The sequence below is a fragment of the Mirounga leonina genome, unplaced genomic scaffold, assembly GCF_011800145.1.
Source record: "Mirounga leonina isolate KUSES-001 unplaced genomic scaffold, KU_Mleo_1.0 Mir_153, whole genome shotgun sequence".
In the NCBI taxonomy this organism is placed as follows: Eukaryota; Metazoa; Chordata; class Mammalia; order Carnivora; family Phocidae; genus Mirounga; species Mirounga leonina.
In genome coordinates, this window is record NW_023270387.1 from 8,622,963 (window position 1) to 8,650,887 (window position 27,925).

Below are 27,925 nucleotides of genomic sequence, written 5' to 3' on the forward strand. Positions count from 1 at the left end.
CTGGTTTGGACGCCCAGGAGGCGGGTTTCCATCTACAGAAGGCGGAGCTCCCTGGGCCAGTCCTGGCATTCAGGGGGCGGGGCGGCCTCGGCCCGCAGGAGGCGGGTCAGGGAGGTAGGGGGCGGGGTCAAGGCCTGCTGGGGTGGCCGTCTGGGCCGTAAGGAGGCGGAGCCGGCCAGGGAAGGGGCGGGGCCTAGGTTGTCAGGGCCTGGCTCGCGCGGGCTGGAGGTGGGCGGGGCCGGGCGGGGGCCGGCCTCCGCGTCACCATGGCATCGGGAACGCAGCGGCGACGCCGTAGCAGGAGGAGGCAGAGCTCAGAAGGGCTGGGGACAGAGATGCTGAACCAGACACACCGATGATTTAAGAGGTAGGTGCTGAAAGCGGGGGAAGGGAGGGCGGGGGGGGGGGTGCCTGGAAAATATACTTGCGGGGGGGTGGGGGGTGGGACGCGGGGGGGGGACGGGGGGGGGGGGGGGGGGGGGGGGGGGGCGTTGCTGGAAAGAAGGAGGCGGAAGTTTCAGGTTCTGAGCCGGCTCTGAGCCTTACATGTTCTTAGGGTGAAGTTCCAGATTCAGACTTTCAGAGCTTGGAGTAGTAATGCACGTCCCCTTTCAGTCTGTATGCCATCCTTCCCAAATACCGATGCCCATCGATTTATCCCTAAGAGGGATGATTCCTTAGGACGGACACAGTACTGAGAATGGAATCACAGCGCAAAATAGTTGGTAAATCATAGTATCGACTTCATAGAATGTGAGTATTTAAAACACTTGGAACAGTGCATAGTATGTAGTCAAATGTAGGCTGCCATTATCATCATTATCATCGTTTTCCTGGCCTGTTCTCTGGCGTACACCTAGAGCAAGTGGATTCGGAAGAAGTGGCTAGAAAACTGCCTCCACTCCTAATTGGCAGAGCAACTCCCTAGCCTGTTTACTATTAGCTGGGTTGTAATACCATGAACTTTATTTCCAACAGTTATTTACTATGACGGTCCGATAAGATGATGTAGGTGGTAACACTTTGTAAACTCAAAGTGCTATGTAAAAATTTTTGCCTTAAAATATAAATGCAGACTTTCTAGGTTAAAATGGAATTGCTGAGGATGAATGGAAGTGCCCATAAGCAGAGCTCCCAGTATTTGTCTTGATAGTCTTCAGAATTCTTACTGTGGTCATTTACTGATAATCTTAGGGAAGAGGGAAAATGCATTGTTGGTTGACTGATAGGGAAGCATTGCTCTTTACTTTATTACTATTAAGCCTAAGTGGCTAGTTTTTAAAATACCCCTGGGATAGTCCTGTTATGATGATAGTATCTTTGGCTGGACTTCCTGCTAACCAGGGTCCCATTTCTGAAACTTCTTGATGACATAAGTTGATAGATTTGGGGCAGGGGACTGACACTACTAGATTGGTTTAGCTCTGGAATTTTTTTTCCTGTCCTGTATTTTTGTACATTCTCCCTCTTCCTATTTTAAGGTGGCCCTGATCCGGCTTTTCTAGGGACTCTGAAGATGGGGACTCAAGTGGTTAGGAGACTCTGTAACTCCCTGCTGCCAGCAGAGCCCTCTGTAAGTTTCTGGTGTACTGTTGAAAGGAGTGTGATGACATTAATGGAATTTTGGTACAGTTCCACAACTGGGGGATTTCTTCGTCAAGACTCAGATCCTGGAACAAAATTGTCATGTATTTGCTTTCTTTTCTTGCTTTCCCTTCTTGTAGAAATTCTATCTCCCTTGATTCATTATTAATAAAATCAGGGAGAAGTTGAAAAATTATAGCAATTAATCAGAATATATGCAGTTTAAAATATTTAAATAATGCATGTTAATTATAGGGCATTTGGGAAATATTGCAAACCATGATTTTATTTATTTTTTTATTTTAATTTTTTTAAAGATTTTATTTATTTATTTGAGAGAGAGGGAGGGAGAGAGCATGAGCAGCAGGGAGGGGCAGAGGGAGAGGGAGAAGCTGACACCCCACTGACCCAGGTGCCCCTAAAACAAACATTTTAACAATTAACAAACATTAAGTTTTAAAAAAAGCGAGAATCAAGTGGTGCCAGGGTGGCTCAGTCGGTTAAGCATCCAACTTTTGATTTTTGCTCAGGTCATGATCTCAGGGTCATGAGCTCCAGCCCTGCATTGAGTTCCACACTCAGTGGGGAGTGTGCTTCTCTCCTTCTCCCTCTGCCCCTCTCTCTGCTTGTGCTCTCTCTCTTTCTCTCTCAAATAAATAATAAGTAAATCTTTAAAAAAAATGTTTGTTTTATTACAAATGTTTGGTAAACATTATAATGGTTCTAATTTTCTTGACAATTTTTCTGTTTGTTCAACTTTTAGATTCCCCTCCCCCATTGTAAATAACAAATTGATTTCCTCATTTAAGACTTTTTTTTCTTAGAATCGGGTTCCAGAAGTAGAATTCCTAGGTCAAAGGAGGTGAACATTTTAAGTAGTAAGTTACCTTTTAAAAGAAGAATCCTGGTATCAAATTATATATACATCTTCCAGAAGGCAGAAGGTCATCAGCTGAGAGATAGAAGGGTTCTTGGTAGAAATCTGGCTACCTCTTGCAATGAGACCTTAGGTCCTGCAGAAAGATTATTTCATGATAGTGTGGTTAGTAATGTGGAGCCCTAACATATTATGAATTGGCAGTCCAGAGGCATGGGGGCTTGTGTAGTGCTTACACAGTAGAGACATTCAAGGGTCACTTCTAAAATATCCACCAGATGTCGCTAGTCTTAATCTCATTTTTACCTTAGGATAACCGGCTGATGACTTTTGAGATGTGAATTTCAAAAATTCATGTAGAATGTATTTGCATATCTGCCTAAGTACAGTTTATATTAAGCACTAGCATCTGGTGATTACTTTGGCAACATCCTACTCTAGGCCCTTACCATTCTGTCTCTTTTTCCCTTTTTCTTCCCACCCAGTCTGTCACACTCACCCTGTACACTCTATCCCCAGATACTAATATTGGATTCTTAGTTTTACTAGTCTTACTATTCTTTCTTTCAGTCTTGTTTCTTGCCTCTGTGTGTATTCATGTGTAACTGTGAGTTCCTTAAGTTTTTTTGCTAAAAGAATGGGATCTGGCATATAATGACATATAATAGGCACTCAATATATTTAGTGAATGTTTAATGAAAAAATGCATTGATGAAGTAGAAGAAAATATAGAAGGCTACCAGAAATTACTTATATTTGTCGTGGAAATACACTGAAAGAGACAAAGATTCCTACTTCTAAATTAACTAGAATTAAATGCTAAGTGATATAGAAAATGCTATGACCTTTGAATTATAAAAAGAGGAATATTCATTCATTCAGCCAGGATTTATTGAGCATCTACTATGTGTCAGGAAACATTTTTGGTTCTGGAGATAAACCAGATAAACCAGTAACAAAACATACAAAATTCCCTGCTCTCATGGACCTTACTTACATTCTGGGCAGGGAGATACTGACAATAAGCAAACAGACAAGTAAATATAGAATACACAAGACAGTGATGAATGCTAGGAAGAAAAATACAAATAAATTAGGCAAAGAGGAATGGGAGTGCCTGGGTGAAGGGGTGCTGTCATTTTATTTATTTTTATTTATTTATTGTTTTTTAAGTAGGCTCCACACCCAGGGTGGAGCCCAATGCAGGGCTTGAACTCACGATCACAGGATCAAGACCTGAGCTGAAATCAAAAGTTTAGGCTGAGCCACTCAGGTGCCCTGGGTATTGTCATTTCAAATAGGGTAGTCAGAGAAGGCTGAACAGGTAAAAGTGATATTTGAGCAGAAACCTGAAAAAAGAATAGGAATGAACCATGGGTTATCTAGGACTTGAGTATTTGAGACAGATTAAGATCAGATCTGCCTTGATTTTAAGAAAACTAAAAGTGGTCAGAGGAGTTTTATGAGGAAGCATAACTTGAACTAGGCATAGTAAAGATTTGAGTAGCAGAAGTGTGGGACATTGTAGGCAGAAGGACAGTGGTGAAGGCATGGGAGGTTAAAATGAGCCCTGGGAACGTGTGAGACAGAGAGGGGCCTGCTAGGCAATTTGGGAGAGCATAGGCAATTTGGGAGAGGGCCTTAAGAGTGGGGCATGAGGAATTTATATCTGACAAGAAAAAGGAGTGTTTGAGAACACTTGACCATTTGAGCAGGAGGACGAATGCATTGTGGCAGTAAGATTAACGCTGGCAGAAGAGCCAGGAGACAGAACAGTTTAGGAGCCAGGACACGTTTGGGGCCTTTGGCAGTAGATGTGAGCCCTTTTGTGTACATTTATGCTGATGTCTCTAAAGATAAATGCAGTAGAAATTGTAAACATATGTTACTGCCAAGAAACTTGCTAATGTGTGAAAATAGAAAAAGATTAAGAAATTATTTCAGAGTCATTTAAAATATTTCCATTGACAATTTTAATTATCTGTTTATTCAGACCATCTTTCTGCTTCTTTATAGTCATTAATGATTGCCCACGATAGATGTATTAAATTGACATAGGTGTGAATTTCACACATTTCCACATAGGGAGAAGTCACAGTCAATATTTTCACCGAATGACAGTGCTATTTAAGGCTTACTTAGGCCAACATATTATTGTCTGTATTAATATAAGTGATGAATGAGTTTGCCAGTGTTTCCTCCACTCATTCATTCATGCATTCAACTAAGAACATTTACTGAGTACCTTTTATGTCTCAAGCATCATATAAAAGTATTGATTGCATAATGATTAAGAACCTGGACTTTGGCTTCACCACTTAGCTAATTACTTATCCTCCAGACCCCTCTTTCTTCATCTGTAAAATGGGGATAATAAAAAACCCCTACTGTTTATAGTAATTGTGACCATCAAATGAGCTAATGTATGTTGAGTGCTTAGTATAGGGCTTGGCACATAGTAGAAGTTCAATTTTGCTATCATTATGGTTGTCTATAGATATTTGGGTAGCTTTTAGTTGGTGAGGGAAGTATCTGTGCCATTACTGTTAAAATAATATAGGACCGAGGAGGTCTGGTATAATTTCAGAAATCAGGCAGCGTGGCAGAGATAGGCAAAAAGTGGCTAGTTTGGACCCTTTGCCTCTCCTCACAGGCAGAGTGAATGACAAGCCAGAAGTGGTGGGAGTGGTTCCAGCTACCTGGACTAGCTCTCAGTTTCCCCCTGTTCTAGCACTACAGGATGCAGATCATTGTCCTAGTTATTCCTGGTTCTTTTAGCTAACTCACTTACCCTCCCAGCTCTTATGCTGATGTGACAGCAGAGCGAGATGGGGCAGATGGAGGGAACAGTAAATGTTAGTGCTGCTTAGAACTAAAGCTCAGTTCTTCACCTGGGCTATTTGGTAAGGCAGACCATGATAAATATAGTGAGCACATCTTCTGAGCAAAAAAACCCCCTAGAGATTATATGCTCCAACAGGAATTTTGTGCTTTTTCCAAGTGTGAGAGGCAGTCTATATGTGAAAATATTATAATTTTTGGAACATTTCAATAATTGTATGGGGAAAATGGCACAGAATATTATGAAATGTGGGTACTATCTAAATTTAAATGAATTAAAATTAAATGCTACTTAAATTTTAGTCCTGCATTTGCATTAGCCACATTTTAAGTGCTTACTAATCACGTGTGGCTAGTGGCCACTGGATTGGATGGCACAGATATAGAACACTTCCACCATCATAGAAAATTCTATTGCATACCACTACTGTAGGATATGTGGTTGATATAATTACAGATTTCTAGGGAATAGTGCAATTGTGGACCATATGCCCTATAATAAATCTTGTATCTGTTCACCACAGTTCCCTCCAGCATGCTGTGAGCCTCAGAGGCATTTGGTTCAGATCTTAGCTCTCATATTGATTTGCTGAGTTCATGTAAATAGCTCTCCTAGTCTTCATTCCTCCATGTGTGTCAAATATCTTTTTTTTTTTTTTAGCTTTAAAATCCAATGATTTAATGAGTCTTTTCCTAGGAATATTGAGCTCACAGGTCTTACTTGGATAAAGGACTTGTTCTTTGAGAAACAGTGACCTTTTGCCATATAACTATCAGCAGGACCTCCCTCTGATGTTTCAAATATTTACTTTGTCCAAAGCATGATGGGCCAGCAACCAATCAGAATCCTCTATCCAGGGACCCACCAACTGGGTGTTTTGGTTTTGCATCACTATGCATGTAGATGTGTTGCATGCAATTTTATGTTGTTGGAAGTTTCGTGCTTCTCTTTTAAAAGGGCCTTGTTGCATTAACATGGGTTAGTGACTCACCTGATCGTATTACCATGAGCTGTGGTCATGGCAAGGGGAATTCTTGGCAGTTAAATTCCCCAGTTACGAAGGACAGTGCTTTTCTGATTCATGGGCTGATCAGGTTCAGTTTTATTTGGTGCCATGGCTTTTCCCCAGCCTTTGTCAGAATTGAATACAGAGCATTCAATCAGCACCAGCCATGGAACACCTCTGGTGGCCTTCTGCTTGCTGTGGTTGGGGTGGGGGTGGGGGGTGGGAGGTGTGTCTTTCTTATAAGTATCATTGTGTTTAGCAGCTTTAGACATTCAGGCAAGATGTTGCTAGTTCTGGATGCTCCCTACCTAGTTTCTTTTTAAGTGAGCTGAGGAGCTGAGGAGGAGGTCATTAGGTTGAAAAGAACCGTTTCTGACTTTTCCTCCTAAGGTACCAGTGGGTATTTGGGGAAGAAATTTGGGCCTTCTGCAAAATCATAAGTGTAGGGTCCTAGATCCTCAAACTGCCTTTATTACTGACCAGCTGTGTCCTTGGGCAAGGCCCTGACCTTCTTTGAGCCTTAACATTCTGTAAATCCTTCCCCTCCATCTGGGATCACGAGGTGTAATATAATATGGGTGTTCTTTCAGCTTCCAGTTTCCCTATAGAAACAAGAATGTGCACTGAGAGTACAAATGACTAGTAGTCCTAAAAATAAATAAGCAAGGCTGTGACTTGAATAACTAGAAACAGAGGGGAATAGCTCTCTATTTCATTTGGGGAAGCTTTTACCTAACTCTTTCAAATACTCCAGGGCATTTTTGTAGTATTTATTTTATTTTATTTTTCAAAATATTTAAATTTTGGTTAACATATAGTGTAATATTGCCTTCAGGAGAATTTAGTGATTCATTACTTACGTATAATACCCAGTGTTCATCGTAAAAAGTGCCCTCCTTAATACCGATCACCCATTTATCCCACCCCCCACCCACCTGTAGTGTTTATTTCTTTTTTTCTTTAAAGATTTTATTTATTTATTTGACAGAGACACAGCGAGAAAGGGAACACAAGCAGGGGGAGTGGGAGAGGGAGAAGCAGGCTCCCCGCAGAGCAGGGAGCCCGATGCGGGGCTCGATCCCAGGACCTCGGGATCATGACCTGAGCAGAAGGCAGACGCTTAAGGACTGAGCCACCCAGGCGCCCTTGTAGTGTTTATTTCAATTAAAACCCATTTAATTCATTTAAAGCTCACTAAAAATATGCGCTTTACCTTTTAGCAGTTATTTTTTGTTATTTGTTTGTTTTAAAGATTTATTTATTTTAGAGAGAGAGCGACAGAGCAGGGGGAAGGTGCAGAGGGAGAGAGAATCCTGAAGTGGACTTCTCCCTGAGGAAGGGGGTAGGCCGTGGCGGGGCTCCCTCGCAGGACCCTGAGATCATAACCTGAGCCTAAATCAAGAGTCCGCGGCTCAACCAACTGAGCCACCCAGGCGCCCCTTAGCAGTTATTTTTAAAAGAAATACAGATTTTTTGGGTAAAGCCTTGGTGATCCTTGGTTTCCCCTTGATGTTTCTGTTATGATCCTGTGGTATTTCTTTACCACTATTTCTATTAAATGTGTTCTAATACTGTTAATAACTAAAGCTCTATCCTCTTTTACCCCCCTCTCCTTCTGGTGGTTCTTCTCTTTCTCTCTCTCTTTTTTCTCTGTCCCTTGTGCTTCCCCTTCTTTAGTCCAGCCTCACTGTCCAGGCCCCTTACGGAAAAAGGTTGCTGTTTTCAGCTAGTCTGGGAGAAAAAAAATCCCGATTCACTGCCCGTCCCACCCGTCTTGTGGTGGAGCGTTGGGCCTTAAACCAGCAGAACGTGTGTGTGCGCGCGTGTGTAGCGCGCGTTCACGCCGGTACTCCCGCCTGCGGGCCCGGTGTGTGAGCTCGTGCGTGGCTGCAAGCGCATGCAGACGCCGGCTCGCCCGCCGGTGTGTCGAGTGTATGTGTGTGCGCTCGCGTGGATGTGTGTGCGCAGCGCGCGCGCACACATACCCGCACGCCCGCCGGGGGCCTGGTGTGTAGGTGTCTGCAGTGTAGGCACACACGCCCGCCCCCAGCCCGGTGTATGTGTGTTGTGCGGACAGAGAGAGAGAGAGAGAGAGTGTGTGTGTGTGTGTGTGTGTGTGTGTGCGGTGCGCGCGCACACCAGCCCGCCCGCGCGCCCGCGGTGCTCCCCCTTACGGACTCCTGGCCGGGGGCTGCCAGCCAGCGCCCCTCCACCCTTTGCGCGCCCAGCTGTTTCTATAGGAACCGCGACAGCGCCTGGGCCCCTCCGGCGAGGCCCGGCGCGAGCATGCCCAGTGGAAGGCGCTAGTTTGGCTCGGGTCTAGGTTTGCAGTGAGTGAGTGGCCTGCGGGACTCCGGAGAGATCCCCATGAGCTGAGCAGAGTCTTTGTGTGCGGAGGGAGGAGGCGGCGGCGGCCGCTGCCTGGCCTGGAGACCCCGCCCGGGGAGCCCCCGCCAGGAACAATGCTTGCCTGCCTGACCCGGGGGAACTTACTGGACGTCCTGCAGGAGGGCTTCAATGAGGTAACTGTCTGCTCCTCCCACTCCCAGCTCCTCTCCCCCCAGCGCCTCCCGCCTAATCTCTGGAAGGGTTCCCCGCCCCCATCCTCAGGGGGACCCCAGATCACTTCCCCCGCAGAGCCCTAAGGGGCCAAGGTGGTGGGTACGGTGCAGACGAGATGGCTAACGGGGAGAAATCTGAAGGGCCGCCTGCCTCCAGTTCCCCTGAGCGATGCCCTTCCCTGGGGGCTTACCTGAGCCCAACAGACAGGACCAAAAACTCAGAGGTCATCTCCTTCCAAAAGAGGTGGTCTCCACTCTTCCCGGGGATTCTCCCCAAGAAAATCCCCAGGGAAACCCGGCATGTATGGCAAGAGTGCTCGTTGTATTTCAGGATCTAACTGGCTGGGCCAAGTTAGGGGTGGGGTGGAATTGCATTGGTGGAAAGTTTGAGAGAGGGCAGGGTGACTAGGTGGTCCACATGAAGTGCTCTCTTCGTGTTTATATCTCTTTCCATTTTCCGGGCAGTGGATTTCTTCACAACCAAGGGCATGGTTGGCAGACAGGACCTAAGAGGAGAGAGGTTGCTTGAGTTCCTGGCCCCGTTCAGGGGAACCAGCATTTGCTCCCTTCTGTGTGAGAGTAGGGGGGCTGGACCGTCGATCTGACCGGCAGTATGGGCCAGGACTGGCTGGGGGTCTTTTTCTTTTCACTGTTTTCTCTCAGAATTCTGTTGTTTCTTCCATTTCCTTCTCTTGTGACGCAGGAAATTCTGGTTTAGGACTCTACCCCCCACCTTGTGGTTTGCTCCATGTGTCTTCCAGTGCTTCCAAGCCCCACCCCTTTGGGTCACCTGATTCCAGCATCCAGGGAGACCTTTACAAGGAGAACTAGGCTGTTGGTTGTGTCTTTCATCTTTTCTTCCTCTCTCTTTTTCTTTCCACCTCTCTCTTTCTTCCTTCTGTGTCCTTCTTAAATATAAGGCTTTTTGAAGATCAGTTTTTAGTTAAACAACGCATGAATCCATTCTCTTCTTAATATGAACATTACAGGCAAGACTGTGCCTTTGGCCACCCCTCCAATCCTGGCCTGTTCCCCAGAGGTGACCCTTCTCATGAATGTGTGTGTAAGAGTTTCTTTCTCCCGCTGCACTGTACATTCTTTCCTCAATTCCTGTTTCTAATTAAAAAGCTCTGCAGCCGACCTGTCTCGGAACCTTCCCAGCCCTTGCCCCTGTGCCCCAGCCTTGTTCCTGACACAGGAAAACTGCAGAAATGCTGTCCCCACCTAATGAACCGAGTTGGGATTTTCCTTTGGCCCAGGGATGTCACAGCCTTCACGGAAGGGCGGAGCTTGCATCCTGCCTGCACTGCAGGGCTCCTCATTTTGCATCAGCCCTCCCTGAACACACGTGAGGGGATTGTTAAGAAAGAGCCACAGTCTGAGAGATGAAACACCACGGAGCCTGGAAGCCACCTCTTTAAGTGCTACCGGTATTCCTGCTTCCTCTTCTCTCACTCTTGGCCTCTGGGGCTCCCCTGGTCTCAAGTTTCATACTGTCTGACCCATCTACCAGTTGTGGCAGAAGCTCCTTAGGTCCTTCTATAGCTTCCCGGCTTTTTAACTCAGCCCCTGGGTGTCAGGTCCCACTGTCTTATTAGGTGGAGGAAACCAGCACAGGCAGCCCTAGCCTTTGCCTTCGGTTCCTTTTCAGTTCCAAACCTTTCAACCAAAGAGCCAAAAGACTTGGCTGTCTTTTTCATGTTTTAGTGCTTGCATAAATATCCGCTGATCTCCCATTCTGGTAAGACATAAGGGGAAAGGACAGTGGGAGAGTTTTCTGTTTGTGGTGGTAACACAGTCTCTTCATCAAAACAACGCACACAACTTTATAATGAACTCATCTAGAATAATGCAGTAATGCCCCTTGTCCCTGTCTGATGTTTGATTTTCCTGCCCATCCTGTATGCTTCCCTCTGTCCCCTTCATGGGCTTATGTAAAATCCATCCCTTCTATTTGTAGATTGGAACTCTGATAGCCAATAGGTATTTCTGATTTCTCTGAGAAATTGACATCATCTAAATACTACTCATAGTAATATGTTAAATCCCAATGGCCCCTGAGAGTTTAAATAATTCTTTCACATACATAATAAATTATATTAAATAATCCTTTTCACTTAGAGTATCATATCTAGTACTACTGAATACTGCTACAATTTGTTATTTCAGAGTTGATGGAGCCCTGATTGATTTATTCCAGCATCTAGAGTTGCTTGATAGATCTAGTAATATTCTATCTCTTTTGTTAGAGTCATGTGATAAGGATGTAAATAGGGACTTAAAAGCTGGTGTCAGAATACCCTTTGATTCCTCTGAGAAGCTCTTCCTACTGAGGCTAAGAATACCCACACATGTGTCCAGTCATCTCTGGGGAATGATCCAAGCTTATCTGAAACCATTCTTCATCTCCCAGATGCTTTATAGATCTGTGTGGTTAGGGCTGTGACCTCATTCTGTGTGGCAGAGAAAACTGCCACAGGAAATGAAGCTATGGCTCTAATTGGTTAATTATAAGGGAACCCTGCAGCAGAGAGAAACCCTACCCTCTGAATCAAGGCTTCCCTCTATCCGTTGTTGGCCCTGTTCTCGGTCCATTTGCCAGTATGCGTAACTGTGCATGACGATTTTCTTCTGCCACCTTCCCTGGATAAAGCCCTTGCTTCAGCACACCTGACAAATTCCCCACGGAACTGATCTAGGTCAGTGTTGTCAGTGCAGTTCCCCTTACTGACATGGTTGATCTGCATTGTGAGTTATCCACAAATTTTGGCTACCGCCACATTCTCTAGCCTACCCTGGCTGTCATCCCCAGTCTCTTGTGCTCTGGGCCTGGCCAGGCTATCCACAGTTCACATTTTCCCCATTCTGCATGCGCCTCAAAGCTATATGTTTTCTCTGCTACTTGGTATTGATGTTGTCCTATGAATGTTGTCTTTGGTTGATGTGCCAACATAAATTTCTGCAAGTGTTTTTCTGGGGGCTGAACTTTCTTTTAAAAAGACTTGGGTGGTTGTATTGGAAGGTTTTGGTAGACCTGAGACTCTAACATGGTTTGGTCAATAAACATTCATTCGTTTGGTTATTTAGTTCATTTATTGGGTGAGGGGGTGGATAAAATAATTGAAACACATCTGGTTCCTGCTTCCAGAGAATTTGTAGGGAGAGATTTGTAGGTGTGCTGAAAAAAAATTTTTTAAACCATAATAGTATGCTTACCACAATAAGCATCCTAAAAGAGGTCGTGTTCATGGGAGATCATAGGGATCTCTTCTACTTAAGGATGTCCTGAAAAGCACCAAATATTTCCCAACCTGTCTGCTCACTGAAGCCAAACTCTTTTTTCCTGCTAGTGTGGCAAACAGGCATGGAAGCACTCATTCTACAGGCATTCACTGAATTACTGTGTTCACCAGACACCAGCCAGGCTCTGGAAATAGAAGTCGAATAACATAGAGTCTGTTCCCTAGTGGAGCTCACAGGTCAGTGAAAATAAAGTAAATGTTCAGAGTATCAAACTTGGGAAAATTGTGGTGATATAGAAATCTTGTTTGTCAGGCAGAGCGAACCTGAGCCTGGCTGTGGTGTAAATGGCCCAAGGGACTGAAAGTTATGGGGAATGACTTATTAAAATGTTGGTCAACTGGATGGGAGTTGTCTGAGCCTTAATTTTTGAAATGCACAACCTGGAAGACTTTGCCTACCCGTTTCCCTCCAAGTAGAATAGTAGAAACTTAGATCCCACATGGAGATTCATCTGCGTGGCAGTCCCTGAGAAATACAAGGAGAGCCTTTGTCTGGTGTCATCCCCATAAGGGGTACATAGGATGAATGAGGAAGAGGATTGGCAGGTTGGAGTGGCCGTAGCAAACATCACTCCTCCGAGCCCTGTGCCTTCCATGAAGTAGGATTTGCGACATGGGGCCAACCACAGGCTTTCACACATTTCCACAGTGAATTCCTCTGTGCTTTGCTGTAGAAATTAAAAGGCCTGTTAAGTCTTTAATGTAACAAAGCACTATTACTCCCTAACCCTTTTTTTTTTTTTTATCCTGACTGCTTCCTCTTCTCCTCACCCAGGCTCATTGGCTTTGTTCCCACAGGAGTCAATGCCAGCTAAACAGATGCTCCCTGGCAGCAAGCTCTCAGGCAGCTTTATGTTCCTCATGGTGAGTGATGGGCTGGCCAGGCGTGTGGAGCAGTGATAGGGCACTGTTTGCCAGGTGCCGCTCCCCCAGGCACTTCAGAGAGACTGGGAAGAACTGGAAATGCTTCATTGGCCGTGACTGGCCTTGTGTAGGTGGCAGGGACCAAAGTCTCAAAATGACACTGGACTGAATATATTTCCTTATGTGTTATCCCCAAACCAGACCCCACTGAAGTAGTCATGAACATGACCTTCAATGGTCAGGTATGATAAGGGGACAGGGAACCAATCCCAAAGGCCCTAAGAGTGGGCTCCATGCTCTGTTTCTAGGATAGGGGACACTCATCTGCAGTGATGTCTGTCTCATTCATTCATTCATTCATTCACATGCATTTATTGAGCACTTACTTTATAACATGTACTCCTGAAGGAACAGAGTGTTTGTGGAACTTGTAACTAGTGGGAATTTTAAAATAAGGTTAGGAAATGAAATATTTCATAAAGTCTTTAGTTTTTCACTTTGTGGTATATCATCCTTCGACCACTGGGCTGAACACTAATATGAAGAGCATGGCCCATATAGGAAGAAGAAATGTAATGATATTTTTACTTGTGAGCTTCATTTTTACCTAATTAGCCACCAGGTTCAATGAGTAAGTCGCCTTTCCTGGCTCAGTAAAGGCCTGAAAGAGTTAATAGAAAGGCTACACCATATTATGTTCTCTTACTGGCAGAATTCAGGCCAGTAATAACTCAAGCTTTCCAAACCTCCTGATTTCCCCTCAGTTTCTCAGCAGCGTATCGCCAACCCCTCATCTTCTGCTGCTGGAGGGTCTCGGTCCCACACAGGCATCTGGTTTCACTGTGAAGCTGATTTCCTTCCGGAGCCAGTCAGGTCTCCTCCTGAACTCTCCAGCACACCACCAGAGCCCCACTGCTTCTCTTGTTTGTCCTTCCTGCTTGCCAGCAGGGAGCCACAGAGCTCAGTTTGGGATGCTTTCTGCACTAGGAACAGTAGATGACAGACTTTCCTGGTGAAGCCCAGTAAGTGCTCTTTGCAACTCTAACCAAAGAAGTCCCCTGTAGGAAGTCTCTTTGACCTTGAGGCTTAGAGGAGATAGGAGAGGCTGGGTTTGCAAACTTGTTTGGAAGGAAGGGCAGGTTCCAAAGAGAAACAGAAAGAAAGTAACCTTTGGCGCAAGAGAGGTTTCAGGGTCAAGATTCAGGCAGAAGTGAAGATGGTGGATAGAATTGTCAATGCTTGGAAGAGTTTTAACTTCTATTGTACGGTTATTTGGAGTGGCTTGGAGGAAGCTGATGGAGATTATGGAGTTGCTAAGGGCTCTTCACTCCAGCCACTCCTTGGTGTTACCACTATTTCGGGCTCATCAAGCCAAAATCCTGCTCAGCCAGCTTTCCCTGTGGCCGCTGAGTTTAATCTAAGTTTAATCTAAGTTTCTACTATTCTACTTTTCTCCCCCCTGATGCCTGACTCAAAGGACTGTCAGAAAAGCCCCGTCTTTCTAGACTTCTGGATTACACAGGCAGCTTTCTACCTTCCCCAGAACAAGTTAGAGATGTTAATTCTGGACCAAGGTTAGTTCTGTGCTGTCACCGACGCTGTATGTTTGATTGTCCTGCTACTTTGGTGGCAAGTGCAAGTGCCAAGAACCCAGCTTGAGCTAGCAGAAATACAAAGTGGAATTTACTGACTCAGGGAATCCAAGGAAAAGCTGAAAAATTAAACCATGCAAAAGGGCAAGAATGGAGCAGAGTCTCAATGAAAATCAAGAACTCAAATGCTGGGAGCCTCCCTCCCTCTGCTCTTTGCCATTTATCTCTGGTGCTTTCTGCAGGGTGGCTTTATTCCCTTTCACTCCGTATGGCTTTTCTCTTGCAGGTGGGCAGCATGGCCTACGGCAACATCTAAGTTTTTTATCTTACAACTTTGTCAAAAAGAGATGGGTGGGGAGATGGAGACGGATTCTCTTCCTGAAGGCCAGATCATAAAATTCCGGAGATTGGCTGGACTTGAACAGTCAACTCAGCTGGACCAGTGAGCTGTGGCCATGGGGGGGGGGTGATATCATAGCAGTCGAGTCCTGGGGCCCACACTGTGTCTACAGAGGGGGAACGTTTCTACAGAAGGAGAATCACTGTGACCTGGGCAGCCACCCCAAGAGCTGTTACTATACCTAACCCCGTGGGCTAGACTTGCACCTATTGTCCTGCTGTGATTCTCCAGCTGTTGTTGTTGGAAACAGAACAAGAACTAGAGGCATATTCAAGAAGTATATCTTAATATTCCAGATATTTTCATTTTGCCAAACCTATTGCATCTTGTTGTCACTGAATAATTGACTGATAAAGCGATAGTGCTAGAACTAAACCGTTTAGTGTTTTTTTTTTTTTTTCCCACCTGCTGCAAGAAGCCCTTAAGAAGTTATTTCATGTCTCTGGGGTAGGGGGTTGGAGGTGGAGAAAAAGAGGGTGAGTGAGCTAGGCTCTGGGTCCCCCACGCTGGCCCTAACCAGGGAAGCTTTTCTCTATTTTACATATCTGCCTTTCACACGAGTTAGAATTTGAGAAAAGACTATGGGGCCAAAAAAAGAAGGAGGAGGAGGGGAGGAGAAGAAAACTACTAGTCCAACCCGAGAGAGTAAGGAGGGAGGAGGAGGAGGAGAGAGAAAAATAAAACTACCGATCCAACCCCGAGAGAGTAACAGCCTCTTGCAAAAAGCATATGGTCTTTCATCTGCTGCTGAAGTAGCTCTAGTAATTTTTAAAACCAAGCAGTAGAGCTACTCAGGGCCTAGGCTTGCACTACAGGCCTCTTTAAAGGTAAACGTCTTCGTGGGGGAGGTGGTGGTGTGGCTGGTCGTCCTGAGTGTCTACTTTGTACTTCAAATCCATTTCTTCTGAGCCAGCAGTAGGCATTTACAGCAGGAACAGGGTCTGGCCTTCCCCTTGGGTGTGAGGTACAGATGCCTTCAGGTCAAAGAGGAGGTTTGGTTTAGTGCTCGGCTCCCCAGATTAGACTTCCTGGGCCGGCAGAGACCTAAAGCCCGGGCACCCCAACCTGTGAATGAGAGTAGCCCCACTCAGTCCTGAGTCTCTGGTCCCTTTGTGAGACGCCGCCATTCAGGAGTCTCTGTCAACATGCCGACATAGTAGCGACAGGAGAAAGGCCCTTCTTCAATCAGAAGTATTTTATCAATGATTTCATCCATGATATCAATGATTGCATGCTTATCAGTTCTTTAAATGACATGAATCTGGGTAAAATAGGAACTTGGTGTCTCCAGGGCATGTTTAGCATTCCCTGTACTTTCCAGCTTCCTGCAGTGTCCCTTCCTGAAGCCTCCTTCATTCTGTTTGTCCCTCTCACTATTAACGGCAAGCGGGCCGACTTCATAGTGAAGAGGGGCGATTGCACTGGAGCTCCTTCCACTGCCCTGGTTAGCAGCTAGATCCCAAGACCTGACCTTTACTGTTCACCTGTGTATACCCACTGATCTTTGTCCCTCATTGTTCCTGGAGCTCTTCTTTCCAGTTTCTCTCTTAACTCAGATGAAAGACCCCATGGCTGTAAACCGAAACTATACTCCTCGAGCAGTCACTGCCCAGACTGCCCAGACCAGTTTGAGCTTAACCCCTGACTCCTGCCTGCGCAGATGGACCATGGAGTGACCCATGGAGTGACCGACAGTTACCTTCAACTCATTATAATGCTAAAATCTCTGCCCAGGATGGAGCACAACATATGTCTAGGCATGTTACCTTAGGGTTCATGTGTGACCTTATGCCCCCCTCTACATACGATGGCAGGGCTCCTCTTTCTAAATATTCATCCTAACCCTAAATAAAAGGAACCCATCCACCTTTGCTTGGGCAGTTGCAGCTTTAGAAATCATCCCCTGTGATCTCCTTATCTGCTACAAATAAAATTTCCTTTGTATGAGCAAACTCATGTTAGTTCAGTTACACCTTTTCCCCACCTCCAGACTTCTCTACAAAAGTACCTTCTCCTGCCTCCTAATGATCAGAGGAGGAAGGGGCCCTTGTCCTCTCCTCTGAAACCTTGCCCCATCATTCACACCCTCCCGTTGTGTCTGTTTCTCCTCCACCTACCCCTCATCTCAGCCTCCAGATGTCCTCTCATCCTAAAACACCTTTGTTCCCTATTCCACCTTCCCCTCCAGCTAATACCTCACTGCCTGGGTTTACCTGCTTCCTGGTGTCTTCTCTTTTTGCTGCCCTCTGACTTTTAACCCACCACTCTATAGTATCTGTTCTCAAAAAGGTCACCAAAGCCTGTTAATTATTAATCGAAATGGGCTTTTCAGTCCTTAGCCTGACTTTTCAATAGTGTTCGACATTATTGACCACCCGTCTTAAAATTCTCTCATCCCCGGATTCCCAGATTCTTTTTCTTTTTTTTTAAAGATTTTATTTATTTTTTGACAGAGAGAGAGAGACAGCGAGAGAGGGAACACAAGCAGGGGGAATGGGAGAGGGAGAAGCAGGCTTCCCGCCGAGCAGAGAGCCCGACGTGGGGCTCAATCCCAGGACCCTGGGATCATGACCTGAGCCGAAGGCAGACGCTTAACGACTGAGCCATCCAGGCGCCCCCCAGATTCTTTTTCAATCTATCAGATTTCCTATTCTAAAATTATTTTATTTTAAAATGTTTATTTATTTAAGTAATCTCTATGCCCAATGCGGGGCTGAACTCACGTCTCCGAGATCAAGAGTTGTATGCTCTATCAACTGAGCTGGCCAGGTACCCCAATAATTTTATTTTTTGCTCACTATATTCTTTGGACTAAGATAGAGGGCTTTCAAATCCCCCCACCTTTTTTTTTTTTTTTTGCCATTTATCAGTGCTGTGGTCTTGAGCAAGTTTTTCCATAAGAAATGGGACTAATAATACAGATTTTAATGATTGGGTATGAGAATTAGAGGAGATAATGCATAAAAAGTGCCTCATTCAGTGGCTGACAAGAGTTGGCAGTCAGTACATTTTCATTTTCTTCTTTTCCTTCAGTGACCTCTCTCCTGCCAAATTATGTTTTATAGTTCACCTTACTTTTTGGGGTATTGTAAGATCCCAGGATTTGGGGTCAGCACTGAATTCAAATCCCTTTCCTGCCTCTTGCCAGCCCTGTGACCCTGCACATGTTGTTGCTCTCAAACCTTGGTTTCCACATCTGTAAAATGGGAATAATAGTTCCTCACAGGATCAGTGTGTGTGCGTGTGTGCGTGTGCATTGGGGGGGTTATAAATAAATAAATATTTATATAAAAATTAAAATATGCATTATACATTTATTTTTATATACCTAGGAAAGGATGTGGTAGAGTGCTTAGCACAGTCCTGGCAGGTAGTTAGCACTCAGTAGATGGTAGTTTCTGTCTTATTTGCCCCTGGCCTGTGCCTGTCACCCACAGATACTCTCAAACATGCATCTCCCACCCAGCCCCCATCTCTTGTGCTCCAGCACCTGTATTTCGCCAACTGGCTGTAGAACATCTTTGCTCTGATGGCTTCACATAGCCCAGACTCTGGTTCAAAACTGCACTATTTGCTCTGCACATTTTCTCCATCTCAGTGAAAGCAAATGATCCCCCAGGTATAACTTTTTGGACCTTCTCTTTCTGTCACTGCTTTTATCCTATCAGTCACCTGACTTGTTTCTGGAATTTTCTCATTATACTGTTTCAGTTCAGGTTCTCATAATCTCCCACTTGAATTATTGCCGGGTCTCCTCATTGGTTTCTCCGAATCTGGATGCTCCTCGTGCTATCCCGTGTTCTACTGTGTGTCCAGAGTGACCTTTCTAAGATGCAGGTCTCACTGTTTCACCCTCCTGTTTCAAAACTCCACATGTTGCTGTTGCAGGTCTTTGAGCTGTAAGTCTAAGTGCAGATAGGTCTTGTGCTGACCTATTTCCCCATCGCCGGCCACTGAAGGCTCTGCCCACACACGAATTTGTTAGCTGGCTCTTCCTCCAGGATTCCATATGCCTTCACTGCTCTTCCTCCCTCCCTCCTTCCCTCCCTTCCTTCCTCCCTCCCCTCTTCCTCCCTCCCTCCCTCCCTTCCTTTCCCCTTCCTCCCTCCCTCCCTTCCTTTCGCCTGCCTTCCTCCCTCCCTTCTTTCCTTCCTTTCTTCCTTCCTTCCTCCCTCCCCTCTTCCTCCCTCCCTCCCTTCCTTTCACCTTCCTCCCTCCCTCCCTTCCTTTCGCCTTCCTTCCTCCCTCCCTTCCTTTCTTCCTTCCTTTTCCCTTCCTTCCTTCCTCCCTCCCTTCCTTTCTTCCTTCCTTTCCCCTTCCTTCCTCCCTCCCTTCCTTCCTTTCCTCTTCCTCCCTTCCTCCCTCCCTTCCTTCCTTCCTTTCCCCTTCCTTCCTCCCTTCCTCCCTCCCTCTTTCTTTCTTTCTTTCTTTTTCCTTTCACCACCTCTCCCTAGGATGCCCTTCTCCCCTTCTCCCCTTCTCCAACTGGCAAACATCCTTAGGGAACCAGACAAATGTCTTCTTTCCTCTAGACCCTTCCTTGATCCCCACATCCTCCATCCTGTTGCTCCTTCTGTGCACAGATAGTATTTGTTAGTATTTCTCTATTGCCACCATAATTCCTTTGTATCATAGTTATTTATGTGCCTTTAAAAGCAGAACCTGGCACAATTCCTAGCAATATAGGTTGGTTTGAATAAATGAATGCATGAAATGATAACCATCTAGAAGGATCTTGTGAGATGGGATTTAACAAGTAAAATTTGTTATAGGTAAATATGGATCAAGAAGACCAGTTTTACAAGAATGAAGATGGATGAGATTGGTTTAATAGCAGAACGTGTTAAGAATTATGTAGGGGTTTTGGTTGACAGTTCAGTGTGAGTCAACAGTGTAAGGTGCTAACAAAAAAAAGAAAAGAGGAGGAGGAAGGGAGGAGGAGGGAGAGAGAGGAGGAAAAAATGTGAACTATTTTGGATGAAGAAGCTGAGTGTCTGGTTTTACCCACAGTATTGTGCTTGGTTCTAGGTATCATGGTTTTAGAGGTTAAGACTTCTTGAAAAAATTATCAAAATAGACAAACTGCTAGCTAACACAATGCAGAAGAAAAAAGGGAGAAAGCACAAATATACAAAATAAGAAGTGACAATGGAGAAGTAACCATTGAAGCAACAAATAGTAAGAGTCTTTGAGGTCTGTGCGAACACATTTTAAAACTTTGATGAAATGGATAATTTCCTAGGGAAATGCTGATGACCCACATTGAAAGGGACAGAAAATTTAAACAGATAATTTACTATGGAAGAAAGAGAGAATCCTATTAAGAAGCTATCAAAAAAAGTACCAGTTCCAGATTATTTCATAGCGGAATTCTACCAAACTGCCACATATTACCAGATAGTTCCAATGTTCTATGTATTATTTCAGAGCATTGAAAAGGAAAAGAAACTTCCTACTTCTTTTCAAAAAGCAAAGATAATATTGATGCCTAAACATGATAAAGAGAGTGCAAAAAGGGAAACCACAGATTAATATTTATGAATACTCATGAAAAAGTATCATGCATATAGTATTAACATAGCAATAATAAATAGAATACAACATTAAACATATAATTCACTATCATCAGGTGGGTTTCATTCCAAGAATGCAAGGTAGGCTCATTATTAGGAAATCCGTTAGTATTGTATACCGTATTAATAGGTCTCAGGAAAAGTAATCATAAGATTATCTCAATAAAGGTTGACAGACCTTTTATTGAAATTCAACATCCATTCTTCATTAAAACAGTCAAGAAAATAAGACTTGATTGGTATATTTAACATGATAAAATATATATACCTTAGTCCTAAAACCAGTAACTTCCTAAATTGGGAAACACTGCAAGTCTAGCAACAAGGGTAGGTTGCCCATTCTCTATTCTACTTTGTACCAGAGGTATCAGCGAGCGCAATTAGACTAGAGAAGTTGATTAGAGGCACAAGGCGTAGTTATGAAATAAAACTATTTATTTTTGCAAAAAAATAATAATCCTGGAAATCGAAGAGAATTAGTGATAAAACTCAAACAATAAAAGATAAGGTAACAGGATATAAAATTAACATATTGAAATCAATAGCTTTATATACCCAAAAAGTAGCCAGAGACCATAATGATAGAAGAAACCATACAAGAACTAGAAAAAAAACAGGTAGATTCTTCTTTCACCTCAATCAAGGGAAAGGCTTTCTAACCATGATTCAGAATTCAGAGGCAATATATTAAACAATAAGTGTGATTATATAAAAATAGAAACTCATGGCCAAAAAGACAAAATAAGTGAAGTCAAAAGACAACTGACAAACAAGTATCTGCAACACATGTCAAAGACAAAAGGGTAACATTTCTAAGATATAAAAAATTCTTTAAAATTCTAAAAAAAATTCTAAAAAAAGGGACAAAGGACCAAAAACTTTGATAGAAAAATGAGAAAAAGACAATTCATTTAGATATGAAAAAAGTGATAAAAGGTAAAAGGTATAAAATAGATTATTAAACCTACAAAAAGAAGGTTTTTTTAAGATTTTATTTAGCGCGAGAGCATGGTGGGTGGGGCAGAAGGAGAGGGAGGAACAGGCTCCCCGCTGAGCAAGGAGCCTGATAATGGGGCTCAATCCCAGGACCCTGAGATCATGACCTGAGCTGAAGGCAGATGCTTAACTGACTGAGCCACCCAGAGGCCCCTACAAAAACAGGTTTAAATTCATAATGAAAGAAATGAAAATTAAAACAACACTAAGATAAAATTTCTCATCACACTGGCAAGAATTCAAAGTGCGACAACATATTCTGTTGGCAAGGCTATGGAAAAGTGTGCTCTCATGCATTCCTTTGGGAATGCAAACAGATACAACACTTTTGGCAGGGAATTTGGCAATATCTGATAAAATTATCCACCTGCTTGCCTTTTGATCCAGCAATCCCACTTCTTGGAATCTACCCTGAAGGTAGACCTGTATCAACATGAAAATACACATGCATAGGGCCACTCATTGTGGTATTGTTTGTAATTGCAAAGCCTTGGAAAAACTCTAAATGCCCACATATAGGAGAATGGTTGAATAAATTATGGCATATCCACATAATGGAGTACTACAGTAGCTGTAAAAATGAATAAGGAAAAATCTCTAAACCAGTATGGAGTGATTTCCAGAATATATTAAGTGAAGCAAAGTGAAAAGCACAAGTGCAAAGAGAATATCAATGCCGTGCTATTTTTCACACAAGAAAGAAAGGAAAAAGTGGAGCTCACGAAGTTGGTTATGTGTGGAGTGAGTAGGAGAGGGTGGAAAGAACTCAGAGGAGGGAGTGGAGTAGAAAGAGTGATGGGGTGGGGGGTGACACCTTCCTGACTAGATGTTTTTGTATAGCTTTGACTTTTGGAATCTTGTTAATCTTTAACCTAATCATCCTAAATGTGGGGGGAACCCACAATGGACTACTGATACTAAGAAATGAACCCACTGTATTACAAATGAAGAACAGAACCATACCAAAGGGGGTGGGGAACTAACTTAAGTGACTTTGAATCAGTATTTTGACTAATACTGTAAGACTAAAGACAAAAAGAACTATGCACAAATACTATATTGTGGTTAGTAATTTTTTTTTTAATTTATTCATTTGAGACACAGAGATACAGAGAGAGAGAGAGAGGGAGAGAGCATGAGCAGGGAGAGAGGCAGAGGGAGAGGGAGAAGCAGGCTCCCCGCTCAGCAGGAAGCCCGATGCGGGGCTCAATCCCAGGACGCCAGGATCATGACCATCTGAGCCACCCAGGCACCCCTGTGGTTAGTAATTTTTCACACGGTATGAGTTAGCAAGTCTGATGCTGTTTTATATGTTCTCTAGGATTGAGCAAATATTAGTAAATATATAGAGGAGAGTAAGAGTCGGGTTTCTCACTGGGAGAAAGGAGTTACAATGAAGAAAAGGGACTGGAAGGAGTGAATTCTGTGGGTTGGGTTAGAGGAGGGATCCGTGTAATTTATGCTGTAATTCCTGGTATGTCTCTCTGTCAAGATAAGTAAATGCAGACATGTGTGTCTGTGTGTCTATATCCACGTATTTCCTACTCTACTACTGAGAGGGCCAAGAATGTTACCGCAGTAACAATGAGCACAACTCATGCCCAAAGTTTGGTTTCTAAAAGCTCTTCTCCAATAAAAAGAATCGGAGTTCTTTTGAGAAATAGCTGATTCCAGAGCTGGGCAAGGAAAGTACAAGATGAGGAGTGTGGAATATCTTCTGATGCCAGAAGGTAAGGAAGTGTTCAAAAAACATGATCGGGCCATATGATCCAGCAGTCCTACTTCTGGGTCTGTATCCAAAAGAATTGAAAGTGGGATCTTGAAGAGGTATTCGCACACTCATGTTCATAGCAGCAGTATTCACAACAGAAGTAACCCACGTGTCTATCAACAGATGAATGGATAAGCAATATGTGGTGTAAACATACAAGTGAATATTATTCAGTCTTAAAAAGGAAGGAAATTCTGACACATGCTATAATATGGATGAACCTTGAGGACATTATGCTAAGTGAAATAAGCCAATCACAAAAAGGCATCATACTGTATGATTCCAGTATTTGAGTTATCTAAAGTATTCAAATTCATAGAAAGTACAATGGTGGTTGCCAGGGGCTGAGAGGAGGGGGAAGTGGGATTTGTTCTTTAACGGGTGCAGGGTTTCAATTTTGCAACATGAGAAATACCTGTAGATTCATTGCACAACAGTGTGAACATACTTAACATTACTGAACTGTACACTTAAAAATAGTTGAGATGACAAATTTTATGTTATGTGTTTTTTACCACAATTTTTTATTTATTTTATTTATTTATTTATTTTTTAAACAAGAGGTACTTTTTTAATTTTTTTAATTTTTTTTGAAGATTTTATTTATTTATTTGAGAGAGAGAGAGAGAAACAGCATGAGAGGGGAGAGGGTCAGAGGGAGAAGCAGGCTCCCCACTGAGCAGGGAGCCCAACGTGGGACTCGATCCCAGGACTCCGGGATCATGACCTGAGCCGAAGGCAGTCACCCAACCAACTGAGCCACCCAGGCGCCTTATTTATTTTATTTTTTAAAAATATTTTATTTATTTATTTGACAGAGAGAGAGAGAGAGAGAGAGAGCACAAGCAGGGGAAGAAGCAGAGGGAGAGGGAGAAGGAGGCTCCCTGCTGTGCAGGGAGCCCAATGTGGGGCTCGATCCCAGAACCCTGGGATCATGACCTGAGCTGAAGGCAGTCGCTTAAGCAACTGAGCCACCCAGGTGCCCCCACCACAATTTTTTAAAAAGTGACTGGAGCATATGAAAAGGATACAGAAACCAACATTCGTCCCAATTTGAGCAGCAAAATAAATAATGATAGTAATGGATTAATATAATAAATAAATAAAAGTGAAATAAATACCCGTGAGCCCATACTGATGTAAATAAGTTAATAGGGGGAGAAGGGAGAACTCCTCCTCATATTAGGAATTCCAATTAATAACTGTAGAAGGAATGATGGAATTAGAAAATCATCATTTGGGGAATGTCATAGTAATCAATCAGGAAAAGAAAACTCAATGATTTTTCAGGAAAGAAAAATCGATGTTCAATTTAAAATGGAGAGGTAAAGTGATGATGAGAAAAAGGATATTTTCATAGTCTCAAAGCATTTTCCCACAATATACTTACCAATTACAAGGGGAAAATGGCAACTTTGCAGTAGGGAAACCTGGCAGACACTACTCTAACCATTTGATCACAATTAATTTTACCAATAATGAGATGTATTGGCATCATGTGCCTGTTGATATGATGCACTGCGAAGGGTACAATAGGACTTCTGTGTTATTCTTGCCCAAAATCTATAACCTGAATTTAATCAGTAAGAAATTTCAGAAAAACCCAAGTTGAGGGACAATGTACAGAATAACTGGGCAATATTCTTCAAAATTGTCAAGATCATGAAAGAGAAAGATTTAGCAACTGTCCCAGATTGGAGGAGACCAACGAGACATGACAGCTAAGCATAGTGTGAGATCTTGGATGGTAAAAGGACAGTGGGACAATTGGTGAAGTTTGAATATGGTCTGGAGATTAGTTAATGGTATTGTATTAGTGTGGATGACCTGTTCTGATCTTGTACTGTGGTTCTGTAAGATGTAAACATTTGGGGAAGCTAGGGAATGGGGATTGGGGAACTCTCTATACCATTTTTGTTACTTTCATGTAAGTATGAAATTATTTCAAAACGAACACTTAACAAAATAAAAATAATACTTAGGGGTTTTGAATAACCCACTAGTGTGGGTCGACAGTGTTTTCTGGTGGCCAAGGAAGGAAGAAAGAAGGAAAGAAAAAAAAAAAAAAAGAAATGTCTAGAATGAGGAATCTTCATGTCTCCTTTTATACCCAGAGTATTATGTTAGGTTCTAGATGTCTTGGTTTCAGAGAGATTTAGACAGGAGATCAATAATACTTGAAACCATTTTATGTAAGGGGTGTTGACCTTGGCTCGCAACTGGATATATGTAGGAGCACTTAAGGAATATTGATATACCTGGGCCCTACCGTCAGAAGTTCTGACTGGTCTGTGGTGGGCCCCAGACATTAGTATTTTTAAAAAGCTTCACCGGTGCTTCTGATGGGTAATCAGGGTATAGGAAACCCCTTCATTAAGGGAACTGGAGTGTTTAGCTAGAAGACTCAGGTTAGCTCTTCAAGAATCGTATGAGGGAACTTGGGAAAAATAAAGCTTTCTAAGTTATACCCCCTGGAGAAAATTCAATGGGATAATGTCTACATGTCTGTGTTTTTTAAAAGCTTCCCTTGTGATCTTGATGCACAACCAGGGATGGGAACAGTGCTTCTCAAACTTTAATGTGTGTATGAATCACTAGGAGATCTGTTTAAAGTATGGGTCCTGATGGAGTAGGGCTGGATTGGAGCCTGAGAGTCGGCATTTCTGATGGGCTCCCAGGTGATGCTGATGCTGCTGGCCTGTGGACCATACTTGGAGTAGTAGACAGCTACTTAGTGTAGATTATTACTCAAGAGACCCAAGCACTGGATGTGGGGGAGAAACTGGTGTAGACTAAGGTGACTTCTGAGAGTTTTAGGGAGATTCACTGAAACCTCAGGGATACATTCATTTAGGTGATAGTGTGGTCCAGTGAAAAGAACATTGGCTTGGGAGTTAGAATTTCATAGTCATGGTTTACTGTTTGGGTGACCTGGAACAAGTTATTTCACCTTTTTTGAGTCCCAGTTTCCAATCGACAATAGAGATACAGTAAAATCTCCCTGGCCTATTAGCATTAGGAAAAATGTGTTCATGGGGGACCTAGCAGAGGGGCGCCTGGCTGGCCCAGTAGGTAGAGCATGTGACTCTTGATCTTGGGGTTGTGGGTTCTAGCCCCAAATTGGGCATAGGGTTTATAAATGAATGAATGAATGAATGAATGAATGAGGGACCTAGTATAACTCTTGACACAGAGTAGGTGTTCAGAACAGTGGTGACTATTATTATTGTTCATGCTGTAGAATCCTCTTTTGTTGAAGACGAGAGCTGAGATTAATGTGCATGAAAAGTACTGTTAGAACCTCTGATCAGTTTTGTATCAGACAGGACTTCTATTCAATAGCCAACAGAAGGCTGTGGTTATTCAAGTAGAAATGATCTTGGCCTAACGTAAACCATTTGTTCTCGTCTGCCCCTGCATTATTAACTTTTGCAGTCACTTTAAGTCTCAGCCTGACGAAATGTTACAAATGATTCATCAACTCAAATATTTGTCATGCACCTGTTACTCTAAAGTCCAATAATTCTGAACTGTTGTCACTCCCTGCATAGAGCATAGTTCAGACCTGAGCTCCTTTGAGCTCACTGTCCCCTTTGCCACCCCTCCCCAACCCCCAGAGTGTGGGCTCAGGTTGGGCTGGTGCTCTGAGAGCCCTGTGTGACACAGGACATCCTCAAGATCAGAGCTGAAGTGTGTGGGAGGGTCAGGGAAGGCTTCCTGGGAAAGGTGATGCTTTTTTTTTTAAAAGATTTTATTTATTTATTTGAGAGAGAGAGAGCAGGAGAGGGGGGAGGGTCAGAGGGAGAAGCAGGCTCTTCGCTGAGCAGGGAGCCCGATACGGGACTCGATCCCGGGACTCCAGGATCATGACCTGAGCCGAAGGCAGTCGCTTAACCAACTGAGCCACCCAGGCGCCCGAAAGGTGATGCTTGAGCTGAACCTTAAGAGGAGGGCACCAGGCTCAGGGAGGGAGAGTGGCTGGATGGCTCAGTGTGTTGGGGGCACTGTGCATGGTTTGGACAAACTGAAATGTGGCAGGCATACGGGAGGGTAGTGAGTAAAGCTGGAGAAGAGGTAGCAGCCAGCACATGAGACTAAATGCAGCTAAGAAGGTTGCATTTTATCTTGAAGATAAGAGAGGCCAGTGAGGGATTTGAAACAGGAATGTGTGGAGGGTGGGTTGAAGATGATATTAGGTACAGGGAGATTGGTTAGGAGGGGGTTTTTTATAATTATTTAAATTCAGTTAGCCAACATATAGTACATCATTAGTTTTCAGATGTAGAGTTCAGTAATTCATCAGTTGCGTGTAATACCCAGTGCTCATCACATCACGTGCCCTCCTTCATGCCCATCACCCAGTTATCCCATCCGCCCCCACCTCCCCTCCAGCAACCCTCAGTTTGTTTCCTAGAGTTAAGAGTCTCTCATGATTTGTCTCTCCTCTGATGACTTCCCATTCAGTTTTCCCTCCCTTCCCCTATGATCCTGTGTGCTGTTTCTTATATTCCACATATGAGTGAAACCATATGATAATTGTTTTTCTCTGATTGACTT

At 43.6% G+C, this 27,925-nt stretch overlaps 1 protein-coding gene and 1 long non-coding RNA gene across 6 annotated transcripts in view; one reads left to right on the top strand and one right to left on the bottom strand.

Annotated features, from left to right (window-relative positions):
• Positions 1-485: 485 nt before the first annotated feature.
• Positions 486-9,609, bottom strand: LOC118013229. Its single transcript, XR_004679971.1, has 3 exons — positions 9,062-9,609; positions 2,472-2,597; positions 486-694 (listed from the first exon to the last, which is right to left on the bottom strand). It is a non-coding gene; the product is annotated as an uncharacterized LOC118013229 (long non-coding RNA).
• Positions 8,338-27,925, top strand: part of DIXDC1 (DIX domain containing 1) — a 59,892-nt gene continuing 40,304 nt past the window's right edge. The window contains exons 1-3 of one of the 5 annotated variants that reach the window (XM_035008929.1): positions 8,429-8,831; positions 12,221-12,349; positions 12,971-13,036. In XM_035008929.1, the coding sequence (XP_034864820.1) occupies positions 12,977-13,036 (60 nt within the window). In that variant the 5' untranslated portion in view covers positions 8,429-8,831; positions 12,221-12,349; positions 12,971-12,976. Of the gene's footprint in view, positions 8,832-12,220; positions 12,350-12,970; positions 13,037-27,925 lie in introns of all 5 variants that reach the window. The other 4 variants (XM_035008934.1, XM_035008927.1, XM_035008926.1 and 1 more) reach the window with 4 other exon arrangements.